This window comes from Bacillus rossius, chromosome 3 (assembly GCF_032445375.1).
Source record: "Bacillus rossius redtenbacheri isolate Brsri chromosome 3, Brsri_v3, whole genome shotgun sequence".
In the NCBI taxonomy this organism is placed as follows: Eukaryota; Metazoa; Arthropoda; class Insecta; order Phasmatodea; family Bacillidae; genus Bacillus; species Bacillus rossius.
Window position 1 is genome coordinate 2,126,508 of NC_086332.1, and position 12,015 is coordinate 2,138,522.

Genomic DNA, 12,015 nt, shown 5'->3' on the forward strand with positions numbered 1-12,015 from the left:
CGTTGTTATCTGCGGAGCAGACAAGGAGGGACGTGTCGATTACAAGGTCGCTGAGCTCTAGGGAGTCGACCCGCCAAGACGTCGCGGCCCTACTATAGATTATGGGCATATAAAAAAATGCCCTATATCACCAACTATTTCTTACCACATTCTGAAGTTCAAGCTGATACATTATCAATGGAGAACCCACACACATCAACACACTGAATACTGCGTGCACTCGAAGGCCATTAACATAATTTTCCATTACGAGTGCTGGGTTAGTAGTGAGTGTAGATGTCTGGTTATCCGAGTGCACCTTGTTATGCAACACGGTTCTGGTACACTGTCAGTTTGTTGGTTGTGCTCCCTTTCGTGAGTTTAGTGCTTCGTGCAAATTGTGCACTTTCAAAATTTTCTGACCCTAGTTTTATACCATTGCGGCCATTTAGATGGTAACGTAGCTCTCATCAATTAAAACAGCCGTGCGACACAGCTCGCCACTCAGCCTGCCCGGGAGCCTATGAGCCTGCCAGCGCTGCCCGCGTGACCTCGTGGGGGTCAGCCCTGAGGTCAGCGGCTGTCGCCGGCCATCGCTCAGCCCGCACTCAGGGTGTCCACAAGGAAAAAATATTTCGTACCAACTTAGGCGAGAAAAAAATACTAGATTTGAAAAAAAAAAGTACTAAATTATTATTTGTTATGGTTTTAACAATTTAGAAAGTTATAATGAAATTGCAATGCTCAAACTTAAATATCACACCACACACACATACATTCCATAGTTTTTAAAAATAATTACGCTTAATAATAAAACATATTGGAGTTACTGTAATATTATTATATTAAAGAAAAAAGTACTAGATCTGAGCGTAAATGTACTAGACCACTAACAGTACTAGATCTAGTAGGAAAGTACTAACTGTGGACACCCTGCCCGTACATCGCGACGTAGCGACTCCTCGCACTCCAGGAGAGAGACAATTCCATTCAATTCAACAGGTTTTTACTGACACACTTTTTACACTTTACAGATCTTGTTATTGCAACATGGCATTCCAGCACTCAGCGCTATTTTACCTCATTTAGTTTATATATATGTACATTTCTGATATGGTTATAGTAAAACAATATTTAAATTAAAGGAAATTTAAAAAAAAAAAACCTTTAGCAATGTTTTTTTTTTGAGCCTCTTTTGGCTGAATGTTTTTGGTTTGAGTCTATACCCAGAACATATTTGCACTATATATTATACACACATTCATACTAACTAATTGTCTTTCACTGTACATAAACATGGCACTAAGATTTAACTATGTACATACATGGCACTGTGGTGGGCGTCCATGGCTATCCACTGCTGGTGAGCGCTGTGGCTGGTGTCTTGGTCTGGTTTCACACGCGTGGCCCAGTCAGGTGGTGATCAGTGACGGACATCTCGGGATACCCCCAAGAAAATCCAAAAAAATCCAAAATCCGGACGAGGCGAGCAGGCGTCCGACCACAGTAGAGATCAGAACCGGGAAATTCCCGGGTCCCGAAAGTAATCCCGGAATCCCCGGTACTTTTGACATAATAAAATAACCCGGTTCTTTCGGCACTTTCGCTACTTTCGGGACTCGACATCGACAGCATAAAATTCTAGTTTTCATTGCTCGCTGAGGTGACTACACCTTCTGGCGAGGGAGGCAGTGTGCAGTCGGTGTTCTGTCAGCTGTGCTGGAGCCGTGGTTGTTCTTCTTTAATATCGATAAAAAAATTTCTTGTAAGTTTGCTAAAGAAAGAAGAAATTTTTGTTTTTAAGTAAATAATTCTGTGACTTTTAATTTGCAGCAGTTGCCGCCTCCCGGGCTAGCAGAGCGCTCCCTTCCCCTCCATCCTTTCCCCTTCTCCACCTTGCCCCAGCCTTCCCCTCCGCACTTCCCCTCCTTTCCCGAGGCTTCCCGTCTTCCCTTCTCCTCGTTTCTCGAACCTTCCCCTCCGCCGCTTTTCTCTATTGTTCTCGAAAGACAGTTCGCCTGTATATAAGGCCGCGAGTTTGCTTAGGCCGGCACTGTCTTCAGTCACTCTCGCTCGTAGGCAGTCCGCTGGGAGGAGGCCGCGCTACTTATGCTCATGGTTGATTAGTTATGTTAGAAGCTTCGCTCTAAATCCACTATGGATCTCTGCCTTGTAATTTCCGCGGGCATTAATGGTCTGTTTGCTCAAGTTTAACTTCTTTCTTACGAGCCTTCTGCTCTTGATAGAGTGGTCTAGATGGGTCTTGTACCTAATTTTGTTGGATGTTTCATTTATCACCGACCCTAATTTACATGAGTGTTTGCTTGATTATTTGTTTTGCGCATTGGGCTTCCTCCCTGTCGTAATATTTTTTGTTTTAATGTCTTTTAGCTGGGGTTCGCGATTCCCATTTAAATTTGCCATGAAAGCTTATGTTGCAAGTAAACTTAATGCATAATTTAAAGCCTTAATATTTATACTTAATTGTTTGATAACGAATTTGCTCTGCGTGAGACTTTTATATGACTTTTGTCTGCCTGCTAAGGTCTTTTAAATGTACATTAATTAAGAGAACTTTCCTTATGCGCAGTACTTATATACGTGTTACGTCAGGCGCATTTTCATTGCGCAAACTGTTCATGATGCTTTCTTTTCAAGCATCTGTTTTATACTCATGTTTGTAAAAACCATAACGATTAATGGGTGTGGCCTGCACATTTGTTATATCTATTTGTACCTTAATATATTATCATTTTTGTTTAATGAATAAAATATATTTTTTCCTACTTTCATTTATTTTCTAATATAACAACATTTTCACAACTGCTGTTGTATCATACTGGAATGGTACACCATTGGTTCCCATTTAACTAGTTGAAGTTACTTCGATCCCACTTCCACCTAGCTTCAAATTCGCTAAACATATATTACTTGTTTGAATGGTGTTTTGAAAAGTTGAGGATAACTGAAAGTATTTTTTTTTCCTTCACGTTAGTAGATATTTTTCGCAATAAAAAAAAAAGGGTAACACAAATATTTAGTTTTTTAACTTTTGGTCACTAAAAACTTGTTTAATCGTTTAAAACTTAACTATTACTTCTTCCATCACCGAGTGCTGCATCATTAATAAACAAAACTGCCGGCTGTGAATATCGGTCGCGGTACCGAGGAGTCCAACAGGCAGGGGGGGAGGGGGTACCGCCAAGCAGGATCTCTGCTCGCCGTCTGTCGTGACGTCACCCGCCCCCGCTATCACCGCCCGGCACCCGTCAGCGTCTGTGCACTCGCGAGGTGTGGCACGTCGGAGGCTCTCTCCGGTTCGTTACCACAACGCCGAAATACCATAACGCCGAATGTCAAAATTGACCACAACGCCGACAGCTAGAAAACTGCTGTGTACCACAACGTCGAAATAACAACTGATGGAATTTGTGTGTGTTTCTTAAATGGACCTTAACGCCGAAATACCACAATCAAACCTAACCTTACCTAAACCTAACCTAACCTAGCGTAATATAACCTAACCTAACTTAACCTAGCCTAGTCTAACCGAACCTAGTCTAACCTAACCTAGTCGAACCTAACCTAGTCGAACCTAACCTAGTCGAACCTAACCTAACCTTTGTGGCAGTCCTGCAATGACATTTTTCGGCGTTGTGCTATTTCGGCGTTGTGGTGCGTCCCCGCTCTCTCCATGTTTCATATTGCGCCCCAAAACAAAAGTGAAATATAATCACGTATATTTTGGCCGTTTTCGCGGTCACGTGTTCAGTTATGGGTAACACTGTTTTAATTTAAAAGTATAATGTGAACGGTTGAGTTTAAACGAGGAAGAATTTATATCTTACTTGGAAAAGATGTGTTGGAATCAAGGTTCTGCCATGTCAACATCACAGACACTGTAGGCCGGGTGATGGATGGGAATTTGTCACTATATGATCTTCGGACAGGTCACAGTGCAGACATCTCAGGTGAAATGGTTTTTGAGCGGAAGTTTCACCCAATATCGATTGTCGCATGACTATTGAAGAGCAGCCGATAACTCTCCAGTTTATTCTCCTACAGCATGGTTTACTGGGGACGCTGGAGGGGCATAAGGGAGGGGAGGGAGGACTTGCCAGGGTGTCTACACCCCGAGTGTGGATGTCTGGTTATCAGAGTGCACCTTGTCATGCAGCACGGTTCTGGTACACTGTAGGTTTGTTGGTTGTGTTCCCTTTCGTGAGTTTAGTGCTTCGTGCAAATTGTGCACTTGCAAATTTTTCTGACCCCCTAGTTTTATACCATTGCGGCCATTTAGATAGTAACATAGCTCTCATCACATAATAATTCGTTCACTTTTGGTACCTGACACAAATAAATATGTACTTACTGCTGCAATTGTAATAAAATATTGCATGGTTATTATGGTTCTGAGTTAATAATTTTACACAATTTTGATATATATCTGTGGATGTTTATAGTAATGTTGAGATAGAATGAATAGGCGGGGAAAAAAATCACATTGTAAGAAAGTAGTGATTGGCGTCCGTCCGCGAGAGAAGTCGTTGCCTTATTTGACCGAGCCACTCAGGACGCGTTTGCTTCCACACTGAATCACTGTGATTGGTGTTGTTACAATCAATATGTGCCTGGGAGAAACTCACCCAATCACGAAACACAGACGATGCTATAGTGTTTCAACTTTAATCTAGTCTCGAAATCTTTTCGCGAAATATGCATGGCCCTAGAATCACTTTTAAACACCCGGATATATTTCAAATAATTATATCTTATTTCAAGTTACATTGCAGTTCATTTCTTAGAGTGTATGTTCTCAGTTTGAGATGGCAAATAGGTCTTATTTGTTTTATGGCAATATAATGCCACGCTTGTATAATCACAGGCTAGTAATAGTAAATAAATATTACATCTGGTAAAACACTATCAGACAGAACAAGTGTATACGAATAAATATAACGGCTATTGGTGACCTCACTATTATGAGGAAGAAAAATCATTATCAAGAAAGTGTACTTATACTCACCTACTCCGCACTTATCAGAAACATAAAGTTATAATCGCCGCTGGGCGTCACATACCTGCCTGGTATCTGTTGCAGAAGTTAAACAATAACTGGAAGAATTACGATAACGCAGGAAAACACGATAGCAGTAAAGTGGAGGGAATTCGCGTGAACCTAATTTCTGACAACATAAGCGATGTAGTTCCGATTCTTGCAAATGTTTTAGTATCCCAAGTAAAATCAAAAACCTAGATCGTACTTCGTGATATGGTTCAGATTTCCAACAGCATGTAAGTAATAATTTGTGTAGCAATTATAAACAGAGTGTAAATGAAGATGCATCACGAGAAAAGTGTACTTTTCCGACCTGTAGTAATACCTACTATTTTTAACTTGACAGCTAAATATTTTTATCAAATTTCTGAGAAAAAATATTTAATTTAATGGAATAAGTAGGGGCAGGCATTTTTCGCGAATAAATCTGAACGCTTATTAGACTGCAACAATGTATACCCGCACCAGCGTTTTCTTCATTGTGATTGACGGCCGTCTGCGAGTGAAGTCGTTGCCTACTAGTTTGAACCACTCAGGATGCATTTTTTTTTGCACCGAATAACTGTGATTGGTGTTGTAACAAACTACATAGACCTGAAAGAAACTCACCCAATCGCGACAAACAGACGATGCTAAAGTGTTTTAACTTTCAGCTAATCTCGGAATCTTTTCGCGAAATATGCACGGAATTACAACTAAATACCTAGCTTGAATCAATCAAAATAAAGAAAACTTGTCCATCACTATATTTTCGTACGTAACATTCCTTACTGCGATATTAATAACAGTTCTAGCTAACACTAATGAGCACTTGTGAGCTGGTGGCAGATGCGCCTGCAGTGCTGCAGTAAGACATGGAGGTTCCGGCGAGCGAGCATGCGCGGTGATGTCCGTGCAGGGCCAACCTTCACGCATGCCCCTGGGCACTGTATCACTTACGTGCCCATTATTTGTCCAAATATATACAATATGTTCACGTCGTGACTTACATGTCTCTGAAACCCGCAAACAAAAGCCAAGTTGCGGTCAGACCTGTCCTGCAGTAAGGCCCCCGCCTGCCCGGGCACACACGGCGCGCGGACCTTCAGGAAGAACAACTACTCAACATATCTGAGGGGGGTCTCTTTACGAAAAGCTTTTTAAAAGTTCGCCGAATGCCGATAAGTAGTTTTGGTTTCCAGATTTAAGTATTTAAACAGTATTTTTAGAAGAGTTATAATGGGTAAAAATATTTGTTTTCGCTGTAATTTTTAGGCATAAAACAACTGGTGCAGATTCTTGAAAGCACTTAAGGGAATAGCATAACACCTCGTATGCACTGGGAGAAGACTGCGCGCCAGTCCAGAGGAGACACCGCGCTGGAAGCACCAGCCAGTCCCGCCTCGCCGACACAGATACGCCCCTGACGAGGCGGGCCATTGCGGCTCGTGGCGGGCAGTTGCGAGCCAGGCTGTAAGGGCTGCTCGGGCGGCAGGGACCAGCAGGGTGAGTGGGGTCACCTCTGTGAAGGTCACGGGGTCAAGCACAGGGCTCTATCCCTCCTGCAGGACCGGTCCGGGGGTTGTTTACCAGCACCCCTGCACCCGCCCCCGGCACTGCCTCACGCTCACACACTCCGTGCACCCGGTACACACGAGTGCCAATACCAGCAATCACTGCAAGGTGCAAACTGTACAAATTCATCTATATTGATTTCATATAATAGTTTGAAAAAATAATATATTACACGATATGCATAATAATGTATACTAGTGAGAAAACAGCTTCGAAAAGGATAACCCGATTCATTATATAAAGTTTTATTGACTACCTAATATCAACAGTATTCGTAAAGTTTCTATCTGTCCGTTACTATCTGTCCGTTACTATCTGTCCGATCCTATCTGTCCATTCACAAAGCAATCACTGTTCGTCAAGTCCACTGCTCACTGTCCCTACAGCTCGTCTCTCACCTCGCACCTCTGTCCAGCACACCGCCTCGCACCACGCAGCACACGCAGCACCGCCCTGGTGCTCGCCGCAGGCCTGCCTCCACTCTCAAGCACTGGCCGAGTCCCGACCTGTATCAGACTCCCCCGAGACTTAGCACTAGGAGCTTCCAGAACAATGGCGTTCTAGTTACGCCACTCCACGCGGGCGGGGCTCTGGGAGAGACAGGGAGAGAGGCGCCGCTCCTAACGTCATTACCGCAATGGGACGACCACTAACTGTCCAGGACAGGGGGGGGGGGGGTGTCTCACCTGGACCCGCTGCTGGCCGTCCGGCCTGCCTCGTTGCCTGGCCTATGGTATCCTCGTAACAGTATATTACAAGCATCAGCAATATAAGTGGTAAAACACGTAGTATACATATTAATTTGATTTGTATAAAAAAGGTCCTTCAAAAACAGATTATTTCATGAATCTTGACTTCAATAACTATTACCTGAAAGATAGTTCCGACAGCTCTGTTCGCCGAGTCTCGGACTGTACGGGGGGGGGGAGCTTGCACATGGTTGCGGCCGAGGGATGCGCTCTGCACTGTAATGGTTTGTTTGGTTAATGTAACGCAAATGTTCATGTAAACTTACCGAAATTTGTCAATTAGAACATTTAGGTACACGATAGCAATTCTATCGCTGCAAAATAGTGTTCGCAGTAACAGGTACTGAGTTCTGATCCTTACACGGGATTTACGCTTTGTGTCGTCCCAGTACCTACACTAAAGTTATTTGTAAACGGAATATTTTTCAAGAATTAACTGCGCACATAAATAAGCATAAAAACAAAATAAAGTTTTTGAATATTCGAATATCTTTCCATGTTTTTAAAAAAATGTGCCTAAATGAAACCAATTAAAATATAAAATTATGAGCCAATTTTCTAAGAAATACTCAATATGATCTTCAATGACGTATCTCATATATGCAAAAATAACCATATATATGTGTTGCACAAATTTACAATTTGTTTCTTGTAGTATGTATTACAAATTATTTCTTGATAACTGGTTTCCAAAAGAATCTTTCGTAAAAGCACAGAATTTTTTTTCTGTGCAACAAACTAAAAATTAATGCTAACACGTTAAATCTCACTGAAAACTGTCAAACAGCTCCAAAATTAGTTTTCAATCATATTTTACTTATTTACAGTATCTAAAGTCGTTTTCAGGAAAGAAAAATGTATATTCTTAAACATTAAAAATCTAGGTACATAACAAACCTTTGTAGTATTTTATCATGTGTAGTGCATTTATTTGAACACCACAAAGAGTTGTTCCTTTGTTGCACACAGCACCAAAGAGAAAAAAAAAACGTTCACTCAATGATTTGCGTGAGGAAGCCTTGCTTTTGTACTTTGAACAATAGGTGCAATCTGTACAGTAACTCCAAACAGGCGGGTTTTCTATGTTTGTCTAGCCGCAAGCCTTCTAAAAAGCGCTTAGCGAGCTCGCCATTCCAGTTGAAGCCAGGTCGGCGAAACGTGATGACGGCTGGTTTCGCAAGCTCAGACGCGTTCCGCTCGCGGGGGCAGAAGGCTGAGGTATGCTCGGTCCAGGGCCTCGGGCTAAGGTATGCTCAGTTCGGGGCCTCGGACTACCCGTGGCGCCGCATGGCGACACAACATTGCCCCTCCCCCCCCCCTTCCCTCATATACCTTCCCCTCCCAGTAACAACCTTCCCCGACCCATAACAACTAACAAAAAAGAATTTGTACCGCAGGCATCGTACACTTCGTCTTAAAAAGTACATATCGTAGCATTGTGGACAAAACATTTTTTAACGCTCGTCAAAACAAAATATATTTAAACGCTCGTCAAACAGAAACTAACAACTAGATGACAAATGTTTCTTTCCGTTACATATACAACCCATATTATGACAGCCACGAATGTGCACAAATTTGTTTTAACTACCTCTTTAAGAAAAAAATATAGTTTGATCCAAATTTAATATTTATTCCGAAAAGTCACAATACGTAAACTTATTTAACGTATTTTCGATATGAATAAATTTTATTACCAATATCCTAGTCTGACCAACATCCGAGAAACCAAATCTCACGCTCTTTTCGGTAACACTGCGCCCGCGACGCGATGGGAACAGAAGAACTTTCTAATCGCGAAGTCGGTCGCGTCTGACATTTCTGCCGCGCTGACGTCACAGATGTATCGAACGTGATTGGTCGGAAATGTATTCGCGTACGTCGCTTCGCGCCGTCGCGTCGTGCTATTGTGATTCCAACAAAACACGGGTTTTGTTCGCGCGGCATCGCGAACATTCTTGAAGTGTTCGATGCTGAGAGCTGTGCTTGGTGAGTCATGATACACACCGCGGCCGAGTTCTGACTCGTCTGTCCCACTTTGGCCAGACCAGAACATTCCCAGAAAACTAACCAGACCTGCGTGCCATATTTCGGTTCTTTTGGGATTTGTGCGGAAAGTGCTTACTATTCAAAACAACTTACAAGGACTAACAATGTAATGCGCGACGGAAACACGAAAAAAATATATTAATATAATTAATATAATTAATTAAATGACCGTCACTAGGTTCTATCTACAGGTCATACATGTACTACGCACATTTAAAAAAAATTCATAATTTCGAGTCTTGTACGGCCTGCTAGTAATGAGTAAGGTTAAAGGTACACGTAAAACGTAAACTGTGGCAATGTTTTCACTGTAGGTATTCAATAAAATATTCATTCAACAGTGAAAAAATAATTTACGAATAAGTTTCTTTTTTAACTGATATTATTTACGATTAAAACAATGCTTAAAATGAATTAGGATGCGAGGATTTAAAATGTGTCATCAATAAACTGCCAGATTATATATAGTTATAAAAAATTCTAGGGAATGTAGTAATTCGTACAGAAATAAGCTCTTTTGTAATTTACAGGTAATTAACGGTTTAGTATTGAAATTTGAGTAGTTGTTCAGAAATGTATATTTAGCTGTATTTATTTTAATACTATGCTAATTTGTTGCTGAGTACTCTGCTAATAACTGCGTGCATTCGTAACTACTGATCTAACTGCTAATCTAATATGTTATGAATTGGATTTATTTTAAGTAAGACCTAACAACTAATACCAAAAACAATCGACGAGGTCGATAAAAAAAATTTACATGTTGCTCGGTCAAGGATTCTAGTCCAGGCATAATGCTGAAATATTTTAGCTTACTTGTTTACTGAAAACGACACACTAAACTTACAAACATGGAAATGATAAATGAATACAAGAACTAGGCATTGGTAATGATTCATTAGAATTTATTTGGAACGAACTGTACCACTGTGTAACACAGTGGACAAGCCAATGTACATTGAGTTCTGGGATAAATAATGTGATAAACAACGTGGTTTCTAAGGGGAGTAGATTCAGTGGTTTCAATGGTATATTAATATTACGTTGGTATTTAAGTTACAAACTATCACAGCTTGTTTACGTCCTTGACTCACAGCTCACCCCGCACCGGGGAAACGAACGAGCGAATGTCAAGTCCCAGTGGCCTGAACTGTGTCCGCCTGACACTGATCACTGATTGGCCCTCGCGACCCTCTGACGTCAAGCGTGGAATGGGTGACGGTCCCAATCTCCCTGGTCCGAATACATTGTCAACTTGAACTGTTTGTCCCAATCCGTCCGTGTTCTTTGGCAGCATAAACACCCGTGATTATGCTGTTTCCTGTTTACCGGTACCCGTTTCAAAAAAGGTAAACAAAATAACGGGACATTTATTAGCATTTACTTTTGCCGTATAGAATATAAATAAAATATTATTGAACTCTCAAAACTTTCACAAGTCAACTAAAATGCGTACATTTATAAAGCATGAATATAGTAAACAAAACCCATTATTTCAGCGCTCTGTAGTTATTGTACTGCGCTGTGGTGACAGTGAGTAGAGACTGGAAAAATTCGCGCTTTCGATGACCTCTAAGATAGACTCCACAACCCTCTACATACTCAGGCAAATGCCACTTGCTCATTGGCTATTGACTGTGGCACTTGTCAACTGGGACGCTTGCGATTCGATACTTTTTTGGTTGAAGGTTTCCCATTGGCTAAAAGTCCTTCAGATAAACTGTAAGCCAATCACAGAAGCAATATAAATGTACAGTTGTTTGGATTATAGTATATCGTGAAATGAATCCGCGAATTTTTCCGGTGTCTACGTATAGAATATAAATAAATATTATATGAACTCTCACAAATTTCACAAGTCAACTAAAATGCGTACATTTACGAAGCATGTAAAATAGTAAACAGAAACCATTGTTTCAGGGCTCAGTAGTTACGTACTGCGCTGTGATGACATGAGACGTCGCTCACACGAGTATACTGAGCCCTGGGAAGGGGAGGGGAGGCGGGGTGACTCACCTGTGTCGGCCGGGCTGGGCCACAGACCTCCCGCCGCGGCGCCCGGGTTCCCAGAGGGCATTGCGCCGCTCTACTGCATCGCGCACTCTCGCCCGTACACGCACAGGGCCACACGACCCGACACCCAGTCCTCCCGGCGCAGCACTGACTGCGGCCCGCGGTCTGCTCGGCGCGGGTCGGGGCTGCTCGGGGGAGCTCGGGTGTTCCCGCCCCCCCTCCCAGAGCCCCTCTCGCCACGCGAGGGAGGGGAGCGCCGCTTACACTTCTCGCATTCGCCACGGCTCAAGCACACTTTGGCGACCCCTGCTTCTTCTTGTTTCCCCGTTAGCGACGTTCTTATATACGTATCCTCGATGCACACGCTTCTTTTCGAGAGCACGTGGATGTTTCGCGCGATAGGTGCTACTCTCAGTGAGCTGCGGGCTTGTGAGCCTTCCAGCCACTCTATTATTAGAGACCGGAAAAATTCGCGGATTCATTTCACGATATGCTAGAATCCAAATAACTGTACATTTATATTGCTTCTGTGATTAGATTACAGTTTATCTGAAGGACTTTTAGCCAATGGGAAACCTTCAACCAAAAAAGTATCGAATCGCAAGCGTCCCA

At 42.3% G+C, this 12,015-nt stretch overlaps 1 protein-coding gene across 1 annotated transcript in view; it reads right to left on the reverse strand.

Moving 5' to 3' along the window:
• Nucleotides 1–11,571, reverse strand: part of LOC134530090 (protein TANC2) — a 150,974-nt gene extending 139,403 nt beyond the window's left edge. The window contains exon 1 of the mRNA XM_063364674.1: nucleotides 11,407–11,571. Within this exon, the coding sequence (XP_063220744.1) occupies nucleotides 11,407–11,467 (61 nt within the window). The 5' untranslated portion in view covers nucleotides 11,468–11,571. The remainder of the gene's footprint in view (nucleotides 1–11,406) is intronic.
• Between the last annotated feature and the right edge of the window lie 444 nt (nucleotides 11,572–12,015).